Source organism: Tympanuchus pallidicinctus, unplaced genomic scaffold, assembly GCF_026119805.1.
Source record: "Tympanuchus pallidicinctus isolate F22 unplaced genomic scaffold, pur_lepc_1.0 scaffold1, whole genome shotgun sequence".
NCBI classification, from domain to species: Eukaryota; Metazoa; Chordata; class Aves; order Galliformes; family Phasianidae; genus Tympanuchus; species Tympanuchus pallidicinctus.
The window spans coordinates 44094362-44115868 of NW_026294618.1; the positions used below are offsets into that span (position 1 = coordinate 44094362).

The 21507-nt window shown below is 42.7% G+C and overlaps 1 protein-coding gene across 1 annotated transcript; it reads left to right on the plus strand.

Moving 5' to 3' along the window:
* Positions 1 to 1776: 1776 nt before the first annotated feature.
* Positions 1777 to 19665, plus strand: AMD1 (adenosylmethionine decarboxylase 1). Its single transcript, XM_052685849.1, has 9 exons — positions 1777 to 2269; positions 11956 to 12042; positions 13933 to 14059; positions 14520 to 14622; positions 15399 to 15441; positions 15535 to 15679; positions 16672 to 16764; positions 16847 to 17002; positions 17508 to 19665. Exons 1-9 carry the CDS (start codon positions 2139 to 2141, stop codon positions 17646 to 17648), a joined length of 1026 nt encoding a protein of 341 aa, XP_052541809.1. The 5' UTR covers positions 1777 to 2138; the 3' UTR covers positions 17649 to 19665.
* Positions 19666 to 21507: the final 1842 nt, after the last annotated feature.

Sequence of the window (21507 nt, forward strand, 5' to 3'; positions counted from 1 at the left end):
TCTTTATTTCCAAATTCTTTCGCTGTTTCATTTTCTTCAGTGTTGAGTTCATTTCCTTCCTCAACTAACATTGAAGCAAGTACTTCTGCTGCTTCTTGGTTATTCCTTCACACAGAGAAGCTTCTTAGAAATAAGAAATAACTGGTTTTTGTTTTGTTTTGGTTTGGTTTTGCTTTTGTTTTAACAGTGTCCTCTTATGCAGAGTCTTACAAAGATCCCCACGGATGGTTGGTGTGCCCTAACAGCAGAAACCAACAGCCACAGCTAGGGACTCCTCAGACTGATGCCTTGTAGCAGGCAAGAAATTGAAGCCTGGCTTGAACAGGTCACACAGTACTTGCTGAATGGAGCAGACAAAGCATGGTTGGCCCTGGCGAAATGCTGCAGATGATGTGCATGTGGTCTAAGGCATGGGGTGAACCCATACTCTAGTCAGGGGTTGGGACATCAGTGACTCCTTCCAAGACAAGAAAAAGACATGTGTGCTTGGAGCAGTGTCACACAGATTGCTTGTAACCAGAAGATCCCGACTGAAAACCAGGGACCGACATTAACAGAAGGTGAGATTTAGAATTAGTGTGTGTATAGAAATGAAGGTGGGAGAAACTGTATTAAGAACAAGCAGGGTCTGTGGCTGGTCAGAGCTCACAACCTCTCATCCGAGGTTTCCTTAAGCGCTATAAACCCATAGAACTTACACATCTATGGAAAAAGTGGTCCTCCACTCCCTACCCGTATCTTCTCGTGCATGTCCAAGCCAGCACAAGCGTGCATGAAGCTGAGACACCAACAGGCTCGAGAAACCGATGCACGTTAAAAACGATCACGATTTAAAGCTATTAACTACGGTCAGAATTAAATCGCTATCATTAAAGCCGATGCAGCCTGCTGCGCAGCCATGCCAGCGCTCGTACCGGCTCAGCGGAGGAGGCAGCAAGACACAGCCGAAAGAAGACCACCTTTTCACGGCAGTGACTTCTTCGGGCCGGGTAGTTCCCGCCCGGCTGACTCACGCCGTTGAGTCACCCTGTGAGAGCCACCCTGTGGGGCCGCCCCCTGAGCCGAGCCTTGCCGTCCCGGCGCCTCTCGGCAGCGCCCATCCATCGGGCCTCTGCCCCCGCCGCCGGACGGAGTCCGTCGGGGCTCTACGGCTTTTTGCTCTACGGCTGCTCAACTGCAGGGCTTTCCTTGCGCTACGCAGCGTTATAAGGCAGGGCTTATCGTAACGGTGTTGAAAATACGTTTTAAAGGACTGCACAGCCGCACGGTTCGTTCCACAAGGTGCCCGGCACGGCTGCCCGTCCCCAGCGGGCCCCGTCGCACGCCCGGGCGCTGAGGTAACTCCTCGCTTCCTCTCACGGCGCGGGGAGCAGCAACAGCCGTCTCTTGGAGCGCCCCGAAGCTATGCGGGCGCCCCTTTGCAGCACTCAGCTGCTTCGGCTTCAGCTTCCCCGGGTCTCCCTGCTCCGATCGCCCCCCGCCGCCCTCAGCCCGCTATCCCGTTTAGGGGCGGCGAGGGCCGGCCGGGCCCAGCCGCGGTACCGGGCGCTGCCTCAGCCCGAGCCCCAGCCCCGCGCTCCCGCTCCTCCAGGCTGAGCGGGCTGGCTGCAGTGGGTGGGGCAGCGAACCGGCATAGCCTTTGACGGGCGTCCCCTCCGCCCTATCAGAAGCGAGGGAAGGCGGACCTGAGAGGCGGCCGGCCAATGGCAAGCGCGCAGCCGCGCGGTGTGCCCCCGCGATCCTGCGAGCTATAAAGGCGGCGGAGTGCGCACAGCCCCTCGCTTACACAGTATGGCCGGCGACATTAGCTAGCGCTCGCTCACCGCTCTTCTCTGTAACAGGGGAACACGGACTACAAGGAACCGCACCGCCCGCCCGCCCGCCCGGACTGTAACCCTCTCACATACGCTCACGCCGCGCTCGCCGCCGCGCATTCAGGGTGGCTTAAAGAAAAATCTTTTTTTTTTTTTTTTTCTTTTTTTCTTTTTTTTTTTTTTTTTCTTAAATTAATATTGAAAAAAAAAAAAAGCCACAACAGCCCCAGAAGGTGAAGCCCGCCCGAGACGGAGCGGGAGCCGGGGGGCGGCGGTGGGGTCGCCGTTAATTTCTGTGGTTGTTGGTTGCCGAGTTGTCTCACCATGAAGGAGAACGGTGCACACTTCTTCGAAGGGACCGAGAAGCTGCTGGAGGTGTGGTTCGCCCGGCAGCAGCCCGCGCCGCAGGAGCCGCACCAGAGCAAGGGGTCCGGCGACCTCCGCACCATACCCAGGTCCGGGAGCGGCCGCGGGAGGGAGAGGGGAGAGCCGCCGTAACGGCCGCGGGAGGGAGGGAGGGAGGCGGGGAGGGATGGTGGGGAGGAGGGCAGCGGCCGGCGCGCACGCGGCCCGGGCGTGGTGGCGGCAGCGCCGCGGGTAATGGCCGTGTGCGGGCGGACGGCTGTTGGTTCCGGGCCGCCGGGAGCGGGAGCCGTTGGTGGCGGCGGGCCTCGCCGCTCCCCGTCCCTCTGACAGCGCGGGGCGCTGCCGGCGACGTGCGGCGGGCTGAGCGGAGGCGGGCCGGGGAAGGCCGCCCGCGGTGACGGGGCTCCGGCTGCCGTGAGGGAGGTGGGTCCCTCGCGGCCGGTCTCTCCGGCGGCCCCGTGGCGCGGTAGGCACGGAGGGAGGCGGGCGAGGGAGCGGGGGGGGCTCCTCCCGCAGAAGTGTGGCCGGAGCCGCCGCTTACACGTGAGTTTCTTGGCGCTGCTCCCAGGCGCGCTGCCTCTCTCTCTTCTTTTTTTTTTTTTCTCCCCCATTGACAAGTTCAAGCCAATGAGAACTGGGCGCCGCGCAGGGGTGGGCCCCTGCCTGTCACCCAATGGGTATCTGAAGAATGTGCGCTTCTTTCACTGCCACCCAGCGAGGCTGGAAGAAAGGCCCGGGCCCGCACGGCTTCGGCTGCACACGTGCTCCCGAGTCGGCCTCGGGGCCAGGGGACGGCTTTCCTCCCGCTGCGGCTGAGCCGGGCCCTCGTTAATGCCGGGTCTGATGGTCACGGGGTGCCTTGTGGAAACCCCACCGGGTAGAGCGGGCGTCGGGTGGTTGTGCTGTAGCTCACCAGTACGGTACTTCATAAAAAGAGCTGCCTGGATCGACTGGGATGCCTATCCCTGTAATAAGAGGTCCAACGGTAGAGCTGCTGAATATGGTACTGTGGCACAAGCACCCTGGAAGTGTCAGAAAATGGCTGCAGCAAGCCTGAAATGAAAGCAAAATCTGCTTACTTGCCCTAGAATGGGCTCAGGACCACGTACAAGTTTGTAGGAGGCACAAGATTTGCATGCAGATGTGATGGATTCACGTAGTTGAAAATGCTGTTTTGTCTTTAGCATGTGAGGCAAATGCTAAGGCTCACTTCTGTTAGGCCACTGTAGGTCTGGTAAAACTGAATTAATGGGTTGGGATGGCACTCAGAGAATCTGGTGTTTGTGGTATATCCAGATCTGCTTGCATGTATTGCTGTTAGCCAGTGGTCTTTCTTGAGGATGCTCAGATGAGATGTTGTGATATGTTTAATGTATGGGATATGGTAATGAAGGCAGCATCTACAGTCAAAGGTGCGTACTCAGCTTGTGCTGTTTGTCTTTTCCTTTGTTTCAGCATTTCTCAGCAGATTCCCTTTGTAAATGTATTAGTAGAATTAGCTATCTAAAGGTCTGAATAAAAGCTATCTGAAAGTGAGCAGATAACAGCCTCTCCTAAAATAATGGGCATCCTGCGTGTGTGCACATGTATCTATGTCACTAGCTCCCAGCTACCAGAAGCTTCGTTTCTGCTATGACAGAAGCAGTGCAGCATAGATGTTTGCCTCTCGCCTGGTGCTCTGAGGCAGTTTATTCATGTAACTCTGACATATAAAGCTGTTGAGACCTTTTTTGAATAATGTGCTTAGCATGGAAATGATGAGATGTGATTATACGTCTGTTATTACTTAAGAGGTATAGCAAATATAAAGTTTGAACTTGCGTAGCCAATGTCCAGGCAACCCTGGAAGAGCAAATTCTAGCTGAAATTATTACAGGTGATCTTAAGTGTTATGTAGGCACTTCAGGGTTTCTGCTGTACTTAACTTATTTTAAATATGAACACTTCCAAAAATTTGATTTTTGCGTTCATATGCTGGTATTGGAATTTACAGAACTTCTGGTTTAGAGGTGGCATTCTGCAAATTCTTTCTTCATTGACACATTCATGCTCTGTTTCATTTGTGATGTGAAACTCCCATCTACAAACCAGCAAACCTGGTTTTTAAGGCTGCTTAATACAACTTAATGGAATGGAAGGGCAAGTACTTGGGCAGCTCCTTCACAGTGCTTAGATATGGCCATAAAATTTTAATAGGGTAAATACAAACTGTTAACTATGAAACATGTGGCTTTTAACACAATTTGAGAATGGGGAGGGAGCTTTGAAGGCATTTGTGTTAATTGCATCTTCATGCAGGATGCTGATAGAAGCTGTCTACCTTTTTTGGTAGGAAGGTGTGACATCTGAGATGCGCTGTTAACCTGCATCTAGGGATAACAATCAGTGATACTGTGTTGCTAGCATGAAACAAAGTTTTATTAACAATCTTTTTGAGAGTTGTTGGCCCTAAATTACTTTCACTACAGCTGATAGAGGCAAATGAGAAAATTCTGAATGCGGTGTACCCTGCTATGTTAATTCCATAAAGGCAATTGAATAAGCTCGTTTGAACAGTTTGAAATCAAAGCTGAAACTGTAGAACAATAGCTAAATTAGAGTCAAGTTGCAAACCAGTTGAGCTTGCCTTTTGTATTGTACCTGCTTAGTAGTGAAATGTCAGCTATTCATCCACAGAATGACTAAGCCGGTGTTCAAAGCCAAGAATTTCCATGTTGTGTGCCCCTGCTAGGGATCAGATAGTTTGAAGTCTTTGGATATTACCAGCTGCGAAGGCAAAGGTTCAGCAACTGGTTAATGAAGAGGTTATGACATCTTTTTCTCCTTTGGGCAAGGCTGCTTTTTAGAGAATAATATGTATAGATATGAAATGTATTGTTCTAATACCTTCAGTTAGAGTCCCAGCTGAAAACTAGAAGAAAATGGATTAATGTGGGCTTTAATTTGCGGAGGTGTGGGGGCTTTTTCTTTGTCTGCTGATGAGTTCTGCAAAAAGGTCCTGTCATTGAATTAATGACAAGCAGCTGGAGATGCCTGCCACACTCATACTGAGAAATGGAGTTAACGTTTTTGTGGCTTTGGTCATCCGCGTTACCTTGGTTCTCACTGTGCTATGCAAAGCACGTTTGTTCAAAACAGTCTTCAAGTATAAAAATGACGTTCTGCTGGAAACATGATGACCATGCTGTGAGTGGAATTCTGTGATGAGTGGCGTTTCCACTGTCCCCACAGCAAAGAAAGCAGCTTATGCCTTCAGATGAGAGTGCAGCTAAGCCTCTGGGCTTCCTGTCTCAAATGCACACAAGTTTGAAGCCATAGGCAAAGGATTCTAGTATTTAGGAGTCTGCATCTCAAGCATTCAAAATTGAGATACTTACAAACCTTTAATTTAGTTATTTGTATGTACTTGGACACAAGATAAGGGACTGGAGAAAGAGCAGTGCAGTAATGAGCACTATGGGGTGGTACCGATTACAGTGAAATTCTCAGTCTATGCCAGATGAGAACTGCTAAGCTACAGCGAAGGCAAGCATCTGATGGAAGTCCTGTAAGTACTTGCTTTGAACTACACCCTCCAGCCTGAGTCAAATCCCACAGCCCTGCAAAGCTTGGTAGTGTTATTGCATGTTCCTTCAAACAGCAAAGGTGCAGGAAGGCTGGGCTGCGAGCCTCCTGTGCTCTTACTCCTGGCTCTGCACTACTGCCTGTGGCATGTGATGTGTGCAGTGGCAGGGGAGGCAGGGTTGTACAAGGAGGCAGGATCCTGTCTCTGCTCTATGAGCTTGTTTCACATGGACGTAAAAGATAATCTGGAGAACTTTACCTAAGAATTCAGTCTTCCTCTATTGCAGACAAGTTCAAAATGGCAGATAAAACATTTGCTTATAACGCTCATTTAAAGAATAGCTTCACACAAAGGAAACAAGCCAAGTCCTTTTATGCTCACTGCTACTGACCATTATCATGCTTGCAGAAAACTGAGACTTCCATTGGAAGCCATTTGATATTTTCCCGCCTTACTGCTGAAGCTTCAGCATTTGGTTAGTTACTTCCTGTCATAAGCACTTCATAAACCTCTTTAAACTTGTGGCTACTGGTGTGTTCTTAAAATGACTTTCCTAATGACTGTTTATTCAGCCAGGAGAGCAGGAAGGCTTGATGCCTGTGGCAGACAGTTGCTGCCTTACAGTGTGTTCCTTCTGGAGAAGGTTAGACTCAAACTTGCCTTAAATGTTGCATGCAAGACTTCTGCTGAAATCCTAATGTGCTGGTTGGGGATTATGCTTCCTGAAACATCTTGAGTGACAGGTATGTGATCTCCTTTGTCTCCTTAACAGACAAATGCCCCTCAAATATCTCTGGAGGTGATGTACAGAAGTCAGCGTTCCTTGTATACTGCTTCAGCAACAGTAATAAAGGATCTGTGACAGTAGCAATACACAACCTTCAAATCTGTGGTCTCTTTTGTGCCCTGGCTGAAATATCCTGGAGTCCTTGGGGAATTATGATCTTTACTAGTTGGCTCAGGATCTTCTAGCTAAAAGTGCGTGGTGGAGTTGCTTGTGATGTGGATATGACTTTCTATTCGAGTGCTTGCCTTTCACTCAAGACTACGTGCATGTCCTTGGGAAAGTTTTAGGCTTAAGATAAGGGAAATGTAGAGTTCTTGTGTATCTATTTTCAAAGCCATGTGGAGGGTGTGTGGGTCTTGTGTGCCCCACAGATACTGCAGAAGTAAAATTATCATGTTGGAAGTGCCTTGAGTATATATGATCTAAGGAAGTCTATATTCAACAGCAATCTATAAGCTAAATTATAATTTTAATAGGAAATAATTAACATGCATCTGTCATTCTGCTCAGAAAAAAACACGAGCTGCTAGAGATGCTTTAAGAAGCTTGTGATTTGAGTAGTTGGCAGCTACTGCTTCTACCTGTTTCAAAATAATTTTAAGTGGTGTTGCAGCTCTGATACTGGCATTCAGTCAGCTTCTATGCTAACTGTGCATGGGTGGCTTGGACTGAGCATTACACTTACCCATGGTCTGGATCAGAGTACTGACAGGATACTGCCTGCTGAACTGTGGTCTGTTAATGAGGTAAATATTTAGGAGGTAACAGGTGGAGGGAGTGAAAGGTATTACTCCATAGCTCAATACTTGATTTTAAACAAGATCTCAACAGTCAAGTACAAGGTAAAATTGGTTATTACTTTGATTGCTACACATTTGTCAGTTGTCTTATTTTTAATGAATAGCTATGCAAGAGTGTGTGTGTATATGTGTGTATATATATATAGATAGATAGATAGATACATACAGCTGAAGCTGTCTTTAGAAGTTTTGCTTTCCCAAAGAATTCCTGCCCTACTACAGAACAACTTTCACACAGTGCTATTTGGGCTCCATGAGAAAGATGCTGAAAGAGCTGGGAAGGGTGTATGTTTGTGGAGGCTGCTGACTGTTTACAGGAACAAGTTGATTTAGGAGATCTAGAACTCCATGAACACTATCACTCCCTTCCTGGTTGGCCTGAAACAGTCTGCTGATAGTGTAGGATGTAGGAGTAGATTGCTAAAATATATTTTCTATATTTTCTGATAGTCAAGTAAAGAACAAGCAGCTTTCTAACATTTAAGCATGGACAGTTGTTTACACTTGAGTACATGTATTCATTTCATTTTATATTCTCTGGGCACATGCAGCCATTTAAGATGCACGTTGCATGCCTATTGGAGAAGCTTCTGACCTTCAGTGGGTGTCTGCTGTTTGATAATTAAGAAACAGGATTTTATCACTTTGGAATAGGTAATACTAACTTTACTTAACAACAAGTTGTTGATCTGAGATGATTTTGTCACTTTGGAGTTCCAGTGGATGCAAGCCTGCTACAGAAATCACTTGGCTACCAATGATACTCAAGTCTTGTCTTCTAATGTGCTTAGCTTCCTCATGGAGATCGGTTCCAAAGTGTCTGGTGTTGCCCTGATGGCTGCTTATGAGAAATACAGGAAATGGTAATGCAATCCTCATTTCCCCTTGAAAGGGGAATTTGGAGAAGCAGAAGCCCATGATGGCATTTCATTGAAAATTAATCTCTTGGGCTCTTTTTCAGTTGGAAGCATTGCTTCACAGTTTGGTTTAATATGAAACAGGATGTGATGTTCAAGTCTTTCACAGTTATTAACTTCAAGGTTTTTTGTTTGACAAAATACAATCACATTAAGTGTAATACATGCACTGATAATATTGAAAGGCTATCTCTTAATTTTTGCTCCCATGGTAAGTGAAAGGGAAACATTGTCTCTTAGCTGAAACTCTTGAATAATTCTGCAGATTAAAGGAAGAGTTAAACTTAGTAAACCTTGACTGCAGAACAGAGCAATCACAAATGTTTTCTAGCTCAGCTTAAAACAATGAAAAGTGTCAAATAAAAAGGTCATCTTGTTTAATTATATAGGGATCAAATCCAGCATTTGGAGGTGAGGTGAGGTGTGGTGGCCTTTCTGTAATTGCTTCCTGTGCTCTGCTTTAAAATGCATATAGATAAGGTGAGTATATCCATAAAACTTCATGATATGGCCAAGTCTCATCCTGGCTGCTGCAACCCTTTGTTTGTTTTATGTATGTTTCTGGATCAAGATTGACATCTTATGTATTGCTCAGTTTGTTGGCTTTTTCTTTCTCAATGCTACCTTAATCAGAACAACTAAAAAAACTCTCCATTAGTTCCTGTAAAAGCTGAATGCACAAACACAGCATATGGTTAGCTGTGGTTTCTGTAGTTGGAGTACTGAAGAGTAGAGCAGAACTTTCATAGATTTTAAATAATATGTTGTGCCACTGCAGTTTACACTGCAGTACCAAAATGCCAGCTATAGTAATAATGAACTTAATAGGGAATTCCTTTGCATGGTTTGCTTTGGATTTAACACGCAACACTGTATTGGTGCTATATTGATCCCTTGTTGTTGTGCTCTTGAACCTTAGAATTGTTGCATCTTCCTCCACTAATATGACTTAAGGAGTTATTTTCCTGAAATGGCCATTGCTGCAGCACAGTGATATTTAGAAAATTCTTGGTTACATGCACAGTGCTGAGATTTTGATCTATGCTTTGGCAGTGTCTGAGATAGTTACAGGTCCATTAATGCTCAGACAAGTACAAAATCTTATCTGTGGTAGTGTACAAGTAGAATTACTGCAGCATCAGGCAGTGTAAGAGATCTGTGCCTCAACTGTCACAAATGCTGTGTTAGACCTCTGAGTATTGTTTCATCAGGGGCAGATAGGACATAAACAGGAGTGCTGCTGAGATGATTTGGAGTTATTCTGCAATAGCAAATACAATTAACTCATCACCTAGTTCAGTTTACAAGAAGAGTATAGTAAAATGTTACAGGGAAGACAGTAAAGCTGGCAAATGTATGTGGGTTTGCTGTAGCTTCAAGGTGACTAAATCCTGAAGTCCTCTTCTCACCAAAATAGCCTGGTTGTCCAGGACCATATTAAAAATGTTTGACATCAACAGTTTCACTCTTTGCATTTGCCAGGTTGCTCAGAGATGAGAAGAGACTGGTTGCATTTTCATATGAACTTGAGGATCAGGAACACAGCCCATAGTATGGCATAGTTTGTGTCAGTGCATTCAAAATGAGCTTATCAACTTGATCTGCAGATTTGAGCAGTCTGTGCTGCCATATCTCCAGTTGCTGAACAGAATTTCATCAAGGTTCACTAACTGGAATGGTAGGGAAAAATTCACTTTGAATATCTGGATCATTAAAAGTTGGATTTCATCAAGTAAAGTTGATCAGATGTGCACCTAATCATGAGAGATTTCAAGATGGAGAGGATTCTTTTAAAGTCACTTCTCATAGCTTCACTCTTTCCTAAAAGAAGGATGCAGTCTGTAAGCTAAGCATGTTCTGGATGACTTACACTGGTTTAGTGCAATGCAGACTTTAAAAGGGGAAAAAAATCCTCAAGTAGCAAAGGTGCAGAATTCAGATCAGGAGGCATCCTCAAGTGAGGGGAAAAACAAGAGGCATTTATGTACCAGGGTGCTTGGGAAGCAAAGAGCATCTGGACTACAGCTGGGAGATAGGAGATCCTAAAACTTCAGCTTTGCATTGAAGTTTCACTCCAGCAAATTGACTTTTTTTTTCTTTTTCCCTTAAGGGAAAAGATTGGGAGCTGCTGGAACAAACCTGCTGCTAGAATTAACAGCGAGTGCTTTGTCCTGAAGTACAGCTATCAAGCTTTTGCAGTGCCAAAGGGAAAGAAGGTCTGACCCCTGAGGATTAGGCTGACAGTTACAGGGACAGCTGAGCTCATCTGGGAGCTTGTGTGGTGATTGGAAGGAAAGTGTTTCCCTCAGTCCCCCAGCTGTGAAGAGTTGTCTACCCTTTACCAGCTGGTAAAAGGGTTTTAGTTCTCATAGTTGCTTCTGCTCTATGACCTGGTGGGTAACTTACTTATATGCTGGGTTAGTAGATTCCTTGGCTCATAACAGGTCCAAGCAGGAGCCAGCACAAACAGTTGGAATATGCTGTAGGAAGGGAGAAATGGGAAGCTGTGACAGTCTTGTAATTTTGTAACCTTGTGAAGTTGTATCTGTCCCATAGCAAATTTTACTGCTGTATTGGATTATACTACTAGATACAAGACTGAAGTGACAATAGTTGAGGGTGTTTGTTTGTTTTTTTTTTGTTTGTTTTTTTTTGCGAGTCTGTAGCTTCTCATGAGTGCTTGGAAGTTTTTTTTTGCTTCATTTATGCCTTTTGAATTTTCAGTTTGCTAGTAGAATTTCTCTCAGAATGAATAATGACAGTGAAGAATTGAAATAATATATACCATCATGGTGAAATCTAGCAGATGTTGAATCAACATCTTCTGGAAGTAGAAGGAATTCTATTATCCATATTGATCAAAGAGGAATTCAGGCCATTAAGATGTATTATTTCTTAGGGCTGATTTTCATTAAAATTATGAACTTGATTCCAAGTTGAACAGATGTAACCTCTTAATGATAATGTACTGCTGTGTTGCTCTGATAGCTACCAGTGGCTCCTGGAATTGAAAGTATGTGAAGATTCAACTTAAAGCATACATTGTTATAACATTGAGTTTTCTCCTTTTCCTATGTGGAGGGTGTAATGTTTAGCTTGCTGTAGCAGAAATGCTAAGCCATGGCCTGAAACAGTGATTGAGCACCTGGCAGAAGGCAGAGCCAACCCAAAGGAGCTCAGCTGTATGCAGTGCACTTGAGTGACCAGAAGGGGTGAAGCCAGGATCCACCCCCTTGCAGACATCATTTTAAGGGTTGGCAATGGAGGTTAAAGTATCTTGCTGGAGATCCCTGCTTACCTGAGGCCTTCCAAAGATAAGCAGCTCTTTTCCTCCATTTCTGAACCCTTGGCTGCTGCATTTGGGCTTGTTCACATTCACTGTAGCCAAAGACTTTGCCACCATTCTGTTATCACCCCATTATAGCATTACACCTGCCTTGTTAGAGTCTTGGTGCTGTTGTTTGATAGTTGCACCCGTGCAGCAGATTATTTTAATGGTTCCTGTGGAAAACTCAAATTTTGCCATTGAGAGCTAAGAATTGAATAGCATTTCTGTTGGGTTCGCGGTTCCTACATGAAGAATTCTTGCATCTGCGAGCATGAAAGGAGACAATAACAGTTACAATCTTTTTGTGATACATTTTTATCCCGTGTTCCAGAAAGCTTTGGTTTAACCTGTTTTGACTCTGTTGTAATTTCTTTACAGGATTGAGTGGGACAAACTTCTGGAGAATGTGCATTGTTTGATCATAAGTGTGACAAAAACTGACAAGCAGGAAGCTTATGTACTCAGGTAAGCCCATTATAACTGCTTCTTAAAGAGCCCAGTAGCTAAAAATGTTAAAGCTGTTGTATGGGAAATGATGTTTGGCTGATAATCCAATCTTGGATTAAGATCCTGTCATTAACAGCTACAGTTTGCAAGGGCATGCTAACTGTAGAACTATCATGCTTCTGTTCAGTAACAGGAATGTTTTCATGATTGTTAACTGTGATTAGTTTTTACTTGCTGTGGCATTTCTGCACCTGATCATTGAATTTTTGTCCTGGGATAAAGAAGTCTCCTCCAATTAAAAATCTATTCAAATTTTAGGAACACTTCAGCAAAAAAGCGCATCTTTTAGTTTTAGGTCAAAACAACAAACAACTATCAATAAATTGGCTTTAAAGACAGATAATACATTACCATAAAGAATACTTGTAAAAATGTATCTTTCTGAAATCTTGGGGTTTTGGCCTTGCACAGCAGTTGGCCTTTTGCCATGTTTTTCATCTTGAAAATACTTTCATGCTTTTTTCTGAGTGAACTTGTCAGACACAGTGACACTCTCTGCTTTACTTCAGATTACAAAATCTGAAGCTTTTGTACTCTGAAAGCCTGTCTGAAAGGGAAGGCTGGGTTAAGAGCAAACTGTTGAAAACTGCTGAAGTCTTCTTTCTGCAACCTTTGTATTAAAAAAATATATATATATTCTGAAACAACTCCTATATCCTAGGTAAAATATAACCTTTACTTTTCATTCTTAACCAGGACTCTAAGTTCAGTTAAAACTATTTAAGCCAGATTTGTCCTCTTCGTTTATTTGCTGAGAAAGTACTTGCTATACACTTAAGTGTTCTGGACGTAGCATCAATTATAATCTTCAGTTTGGTGGGCTTGTAGTTCTTATCTGACTTAAAGAAGTCAATGGTATGTAAACTTTGTCTTCTGCATAAGGCATATTACAGGACTGTGCTTATAACCAGTGATTTCTGTGGACAGATGCTGATTAATCATTTCCTAGTAGTCAGATGTCTTAAAAGATGCAGGCAGACATAGTATTAATTTCTGTAAGGATTTTGCTTCTCTCTGGGCTGACTTTCTTGATAGCTTTATTTTAGCTGAGGTCAGATTTTTGAAGTTTGACTCCATTCTGCATCTAGAATCACAGAATGGCCAGGGTTGGAAGGGACCTCAAGGAACATGAATCTCCAACTCCCCTGCCACATGCAGGGCCACCAACCTCCCATTTAATGCTAGACCAGGCTGCCCAGGGCCCCATCCAGTCTGGCCTTGAACACCTCCAGGGATGGGACATTCACAGCCTCTCTGGGCAGCCTGTTCCAGCACCTCACCACTCTCATAGTAAAGAACTTCCCCCTGACATCCAACCTAAATCTCCCCTCCCTCAACTTAAAACCATTTCCCCTTGTCCTGCTGTTATCAACCCTTTCAAAGATTCCCCTCCTGTTTGTAGGCTCCCTTTAGGTATTGAAAGGCTGCAATGAGGTCACCCTGCAGCCTTTGCTCCAGGCTGAACAAGCCCAGCTCCCTCAGCCTGTGTTTGTAGGGGAGGTGCTCCCACCCTCTGATCATCTTTGTGGCTCATTGTTGTGTACCTGCTTCTCAGCACCTGTGTTTCTTGAGTAGACTGAGGACAAGTAATGCATGTAGGTCATTTCCTGCAGGGCAGTAGCTGTATAATATCATGCAGCTAGAGCAAGTAATGGCTATACAAAATTGTAACAGCTCTCATATGTTTGCTAACTTTACAGATTTAATCAATTTGCCAAGCATGTTAATGTCCTGTATACTGAATGTTCATTTGCAGTAATGCACGTGGTTGGGATAGGAACCAAGACCTAACCTTTGTCTCCTGCGTTGTGCTAAGTGTTTAATGTCTCTTTCTCATCGCTTTCACAGTGAGAGTAGCATGTTTGTCTCCAAGAGACGTTTCATTTTGAAGACGTGTGGTACCACCCTCTTACTGCAAGCACTGGTTCCCCTGTTGGAGCTTGCTAGGGAGTACAGTGGGTTTGACTCAATTCAGGTAAAGTGCTAAAAATGCATCTCCCTTAAAACAGCAAGCCTTTTATTACCATTTCAAATTTGTTTCCCTTATTTCAAGTATTTCTTAGTTGTTTGCTTCCTAGAATAGGTTATATGACTGTTTGCTCTGCTATGGAATTTAGCCTTCTATTTGCCTTTTAAAGATCTCTTACTTATAAATGCTACTGTGCTGAGTTAAGGCTACTTAGAGGTGAAGAACTTCCATGCCTCCATAGTCAGTGCTGAAATAATTGGATTTTTTTTTTTTGTGGAAAACCAATTCAGAAGTCAGCTCTCTCCTGTAGCTTACTAATCATGCTAGGAATAAACAAATATCTAGCAGCATTTTTGATGTGGAGAAGTCATGTCCTGTGAAAGCTTATATTAAATTTTCTAAATTGCTTCTAGGTTAAGTTGTAGGCAGATATTTGATATTTAACATACACTTTTATTTTTTTCAGAGCTTCTTTTATTCACGTAAGAATTTCATGAAGCCTTCCCACCAGGAGTACCCACATAGGAATTTCCAGGAAGAAGTGGAGTTTCTTAATGAAATTTTCCCAAGTAAGCATATGAAACTACAGTGAGGTTGCACAGCTTGTGTAAAGCATTGATATGAAGTGAGAAGCAACAAGTGGCGTGATAATACATAGACTTTTGAGGAGGCCATTCATTTAGCAGATCTTGCAGTTCTGCAGCTGGCCCAAGCTTCAATAGTGTACAGATGAAAAAGCTATAAAGAATTTCCTGATGCTCACTAAAATCAAATTTAAAATCTCCTAAGCTTGACACATAACACCTTCTCTTAACGTGATGATATTCAGGGATAGAGTAAGTCTGCAAAATTCAGCTCTCAGACTCCAAAAGCCTCACTGCAAAGATGGAGTAGTAATGTAACAACCAATACAGTGAAGAAAAATGTAAGCTGTTCTGAATAGTCACTGTACTGCATTAAAGATTTAATTTGAGCATTTTATTAAATGGAATCTAAAGCCTGGCACTTTGATTTTTAAATACTGGCAGAAAAGGTTTTTTTGAGACAATGTGGAAGCTGTAGTACTGAGTGTTTTTAGCAAATAGGAGCAAATCTGGCATATCTGCATGTGCACAGTCAAAGCTATAAGTAGGCTCCATATTGGGGTGCTCAGATCACCTGAAGGAGCCTGTTCTTCTGGCTATTGGCCTAATGCTTCTGAAGTTAAATGCCTACTTATTTGATACAGATGTTAGCTGTGTCAGTTGGTGTGCTGTGAGAGACACTATCCTTAAATGTGAAGTGAGGCCAGTATTACGTAATCTCTGCTGTGGTATCTTAACTGGAGCCTTTTTGTCTTGACTAGATGGAGCAGCTTATTGCATGGGACGTATGAATTCTGATTGCTGGTATGTATTACAAGAACTTGAATATCTTTGGGGCTGACAGCTGAACTTGGTGCTGATCATACTGATTACAGAAGTGATTTGTATCATACACAGGTACCTGTACACCCTGGATTTCCCAGAGAGTCGGATATCCAATCAGCCTGATCAGACACTGGAAATTCTGATGAGTGAGCTTGACCCAGTAGTGATGGACCAGTTCTACATGAAAGATGGTGTTACTGCAAATGATGTCACTCGTGTATGTGTGCTTGAAAACTAAATGCTTTAGGAGTGGTTGAAATTAGGCAATGCTTTCCTTGTATTTATAAGCTTTATTTTATTGTTGAGAAAAGTCTTAAAAAATCAGATTAATGCTTTGGAGCTTTGGTGTTTTGGTCAAATGGGTTTAGCTCTGTAACTTCTGTCCTCATTTTAATCGATGGAAAAGAGCAATTTGCAGTGCTTTGGGTGACTGGAAGTTTCCTCCCCTGGAGGATGGAGAAATAGGTATAGAAATGCAGTTGAGTAGAATGGAGATGACAAGAAGACTGAAGCTGAAAATAATTAATAGTATAGGTATCTAGCTATTAAAATTACAGATAAATCACAAAGCCCTTTGGTGGTTTAGAGTATAGCAGTGAGGGAGAGGTTAAGGTCCAAGCATAATCTTGATGGTTTTGCCTCCTTTCCTTGATTTTTTTTATTTTTTTTTTTCTTCTCCAAATGAATAACTCCTGTGATGTGAACAAGTTTCACTGATAAAATACACTGACTTTATCTGGTTTTCTGCTCTTAAGTTTTGATTCTCATTACTGTATTTGCTGTAGAAATTGTTCTGTGCTTCAAGTACTTTGAGGGGAATCCCTTGGATTCTGCTTTATTCATGCAGTAGAAGGAAGTACATTCACACTCCAGAGCGAATGTATCCACAAACTGAAGGCTGTTTACTGGTTGACTAGGTGCTCCATTTTGCATAAGTTGCAGATGCACTTATGTGCTGTAATTCAAAGTTGCTCCCTCTTGCTGCTGTGCAGTTTGGTTCAAAGTAAGTTCAAAGTATGCAATAACTTGTATGCAGCTCAGCACTCGCCAGATAAATGAGAAGATGAAAAGCAAGTTTCTCTACAGTGGTTCATAATATCAAACTGATCTGTTATTGGGAGAATTCTGGTGTCCTGTTCCTAAATTAATATTTGTTCTGAGTTAAATGAACAAACTTACAGAGATGTGTGATTTCAACTTCTCTTTCAGATGAGTGGAATTCGTGACCTGATACCAGGTTCTGTTATTGATGCTACAATGTTCAATCCTTGTGGGTATTCAATGAATGGGATGAAATCGGATGTAAGTTCCTCACTTGCTTACCTTAATACAAATTTTCAGTTTTACTTATTTTGTGATAATAACCTTTTCTTTTTTTCTTCAGGGAACTTACTGGACTATTCACATCACTCCAGAACCAGAATTCTCTTACGTTAGTTTTGAAACAAACATAAGTCAAACTTCTTATGATGACCTGATTAGAAAAGTTGTAGAGGTTTTCAAGCCAGGAAAATTTGTAACAACCCTCTTTGTTAATCAGGTGAGTCCCCGTGCAATAGCTTGTTAGCTCCTGAAATGCAGATAGACACAAAGCACAGTGCTGGAGATGTTTTTACTGGGGCACTAGTGTTTTCTAGTCTGCCTCTACATTTGTATGGTAGTTTACTTAGAAAGCTGAAGTAATCTTCAGTATTGCTTTGGCATGCACTAAATTTGATCTCCAGGAAACTTGTATTTTAAGACAAGGCAGTTCAAATTCAGCATTCTGGTGACTTCATGTGGAGATCTGTATAGGCATAACTTGCATTTTTCTGAATTTGGCTACAGCTGTCAGTTGTAAAAGTGCTGATGGTGATGCTGCCAGCAAATGACTCATGAATGAGCAGTACTCTACATAAGGAGAATCATTGCTTGGGACTAAAGCTTTGAGCAGCCATCATACAAGAGTTTAAAGCATGTTAGATGTCAGAATTACTGGATCATATTGTGCCAGTCCATCTCTTAATGCTAAGTGTAAAAAGTGAACTTCACTTTTTGTTTTCTAGAGCTCTAAATGTCGCACAGTGTTTTCTTCCGCGCAGAAGATTGAAGGGTTTAAACGTCTTGATCACCAGATTGCTCAATTCAGTGATTACAATTTTGTTTTTACCAGTTTTACGAAGAATCGCCAGCAGCAGCACAGTTGATTAAGAATGAAGAAAAAGCGCAAAAAGAGATCCCATAGAGAAGGTGGTGGTTGCTTTCTAGTTACTGATTCAGGGGGCCATGCTTTCCATTGCCACCACCTTGTAGCTGTGGAAAGCCCTAGGTGTAATCATAGTATAACCATTTTGAATTGTATGCATTATTATATCCAGGAGTTAGATATCTTGCATGAATGCTCTCTTCTGTGTTTAGGTACTCTATGCCACTCTTGCTGTGAAATTGAAGTGCATGTAGAAAAATCTTACTGTATGAAACATAACAACACTTGTAAAAATGATTCAGATAGAATTACACACAGTATAGTTTTTCTCCAGGTATCGCCAAAAATTTCCCACAGACAAGGCTTTCGTCCTCATTAGGCTTCAGCCTCAACCTACTCACTGGGACAGTTCTTTGTTAAATTGTCATTGATTTTTTTCGTCTATGTTGTGACTTCAGTCTAAAATGATTTTTGACAAGCTTGTATGATTTCTAATGAAACTGATTCCTAAGTAACACTTTTGTGTTTGAAGAAAGTTCTTAAAAACAGTTACAAATTGTTTTGCTACTTACTAAGGTGGTGGTTGTCTTATTTTTACATCAGACTGACTTTTCATGCTCTAAATTTATAGGAATCTGTTCAGCTATACTGTAGCACTGGGCTACTGCACTGGTCTTTCACCTCTAGACATCTGGGTACAGGTACTAATGCAGGTTGAACTTTTTCTTAGCTTAATGCTGGTATTTATCTGTCCACGTCCCTAAGCTGTCACACTGCTACACAGTGGCAGAGTTTGGAGAAGGTCAGACTTGATGGGGGAGAGCTGAGTCGGGATCCAAGTGCTTTGGCATAGTTGTGTGACAGCTTTGCGAAGAGCAAGATCATATTGGCACCAGACATCTTCTTTCCTAATCACCAGTTATGACTAAGAAGCTGGTGCTCTCAAGCACTGGCAGAAAGACCTAGCAAAGGAGTGGGATTTGCCAGGCTGGTGTGTTGATTGGTTTGGGTTATTCTCAGTAAAGCTTCCAAGTTACCACTTGTAACTGTAAAGAGTGCTTCTACGCTAGTCCAGTGTCACTTCATTTTGTTGTTCCAAAAGCAAAGCTAATGCTTCTATCTTGTGACAGTCCTGTGACATTGTTGTGCACGTGACTTATGTTGTATTTGATTGTTGTGATCTCATCTGTTTTTTCCTCCTAATTTCTATGGTGGTTCCTCTTACTGTGACTTGAGGGCATTCAGTGAAGGCATAGAACGAGAACTGTCTGGCTCACCTGGACAGAAGTGAAGTAGAATGCTATTCATAGAACATGAATAAGTGTAATTCAAAGTCACATTAATGGGAATTGACTAACCTGCAGACTTTAAAAAGCTGGGAGACTTTCAGTTATGTTTGCAAATACTGGGATCTTAACAGCTGTGAGACCAGCACATTAATTAAGAAATTGGGTTTTTCTTTCCTCTTGTCCTTGCAATGTTTTGACTTTCTGGTTTGATGCAATGGTTCTTTTTTTGTTCCTTCTGTATTTATAAATGAAGCAGGTTTTTTTGTTGTTGTTGTTTTTTTTTTTTTTAGTGCTTCTAAACTGAGGTCTGCTTGGTTAGAAATCAAGTGGTTGGAACACTCTGAATTTTTAAGTGTATTGTTGATGTTCTTTACTGGTGTTATCAAGTACATGCTGTAAATGGCACTAATGCTTCTTGGTGTTAATACTGAGGACCAATATTTCAGTGGTTTTTGTTAATTGTTGTCCCAACTGATCTGACATCTGGCTTGAGGTCCTTCAAGTAGACTGAAGATCCCTTTTCAAGTAATACTGAAATACACATTTTATGCATAGAAGCATAAGCCTCGGCTATAAAAATGAAAGCTGTTGAATGGATTATTGAACTATCTGGGGTGATCAGGATGGGGAGGAGTATGGTGTTCATAATTTCTGTGGTGTTAGACTTTGATCATTTAAAAATATCTGTACCACAACTTAATGCTTCAATAAAAGTTTGCTTAAATTGTTTGTAGTGATGATCCAGCAGTTCTGCCCCATGTGCTCGCATGCTTTTTGATACCAGTTGGCTTAATTTTGAAATAGATTTATGTATTCCTTATGTAAGGGATTCCTATGAATTACTTGACTAAGTTCACTTTGCCTCTGTAGGGGGGATGCCTTTCAGTTTTTTCAGTTTAAGCGACCAGTTTAAAATGAGGTAGCATATCCAGGGTAGCCAAATGAAAGTGTTAAGCTGTTCTTGAGGCTAAAAATGCCTACATGAATGCGAAAAATTGAGACTTATCATAATCAAATCTGTATTTTTTTTTTTCCCCTTGGCATTAAATATTTAAAATATTCCTCTGATTTAAGCCAACTCTTGCTTCTGCTGGTTTTATGTAACAGACCTTGACGTGTATTTACTGTACTTAAGCTTGGACTCTCTTTGAGAGTTCAAAATGAAACTTGCCTTGTAAGATGCAGTAGGCACATACTAATCTGGATAACAAACTAGGTGGGGAAACCCGTGGTTGCCAGTCTTATTGCTAAGCAGAGGCAACAAGCATCAGTGGAACTTCCAGATTTCGTGTGAGCAGTTCTGTAGGAATAGCAGCTTCACTTTCATCTTACAGAGATCTAGCAATGCTGATACCCATAACAGTTGCCTCAGTAGAGAATACCTGTGCAAGCAGTGATGCCCTCAGAACCTTCCAATTGTTCACATCTGAATATAGTATTCATATGTCACTCAGAACCTGTTCTGTCATGTCAGATTTCTCTAATTGTCCTTTGAATATGGAATGGTAACTTCAAGATATTCTTGAGTGCTCAACACTGTTTAAAATGCATAACTAAGCCTCTTGAATTAAAAGAAGAGAATCCAGGTTACAGCATTAAGAGATTGTATAATTTAGAGTAGTCAGCTGTGACAAATTAGCAGTAACTCAGCTCTGAAGAACAGCTTTCCAGACTGACCTTTACAAAACTAAATATCCACCTTAAGCAATTGATGTTTCTCTATTTTAGCTCATTTTACCTCAGGTTTCTAGGTTTCCCACAAAAACTGTACCAGTCCCTGCTACTGCTCATTAAGCAGCTATTGCCTAAAGAGGTTATGGATGCCTCATCCCTGGAGGTGTTTGAGGCCAGGTTGGATGGGGACTGGGGCAGCCTGGTCTAGGATTAGATGTGGGGGTTGGCAACTCTGCCTGCTGCAGGGGGTTGGAGTTTGATCCTTAAGGTCCCTTCCAACTCAAACCATTCTGTGATTCTACGTGGATGTTGAGACATTAACTGCAACTCTTCAGATGTGACCATCCAGCCAACTTCTTATAAAGCAATCAAATCCATGTCTCCCTAAATTAGAGACAAGGATCAAAAGCTGTATGCAAGTCAAAGTTGATGGCAGTGTGTTGCTCTTCTCTTGTCCTCTGTTACTATTGGTATCATAGAAGGTCATCAAGTTAGGCAGGTGTGATTTGCCCTTTGTGAAACAATGTTGGCTGGCACCAGTCACCTCCCTGCCTTAACACAGTTTCCAGTTTCTGCTCTGTGGTTATACCAGGCACAGAGGTGAGTCATACCAACCAGTTTCTAGTTCCCCTGGTTTTCCATTTTTCTTTTCCAAAAATGGAGGTTGTTTTCCCTTTTCCAGTTTATGGACTCCACCAGACTATCAGAATGTTTCAAGTATGATGAATAACAGCAGCTGGCAGAGCCAGTTCCCTCAGGACTATGGGATGCATCTCCTGAGGTCCTATGGACTTGTGCCTGTTTAGGTTCCATAGGCAGAAATGCTTATTCAAGCAGGTATTAAAAGCCACCCAGTTTTATTCTAAGGCCTCTACCTTTATGCTCTTGCTGAAGATT

What these genes read in the sequence shown, in the direction of transcription:
- AMD1 (XM_052685849.1), top strand. Translation starts at nt 2,139, where the DNA reads ATGAAGGAGAACGGTGCACACTTCTTCGAAGGGACCGAGAAGCTGCTG. An exon ending in CAGGAAGCTTATGTACTCAG is followed by an intron (nt 12,043 to 13,932) that starts GTAAGCCCATTA and finishes TCGCTTTCACAG; the next exon opens with TGAGAGTAGCATGTTTGTCT. An exon ending in GTGGGTTTGACTCAATTCAG is followed by an intron (nt 14,060 to 14,519) that starts GTAAAGTGCTAA and finishes TATTTTTTTCAG; the next exon opens with AGCTTCTTTTATTCACGTAA.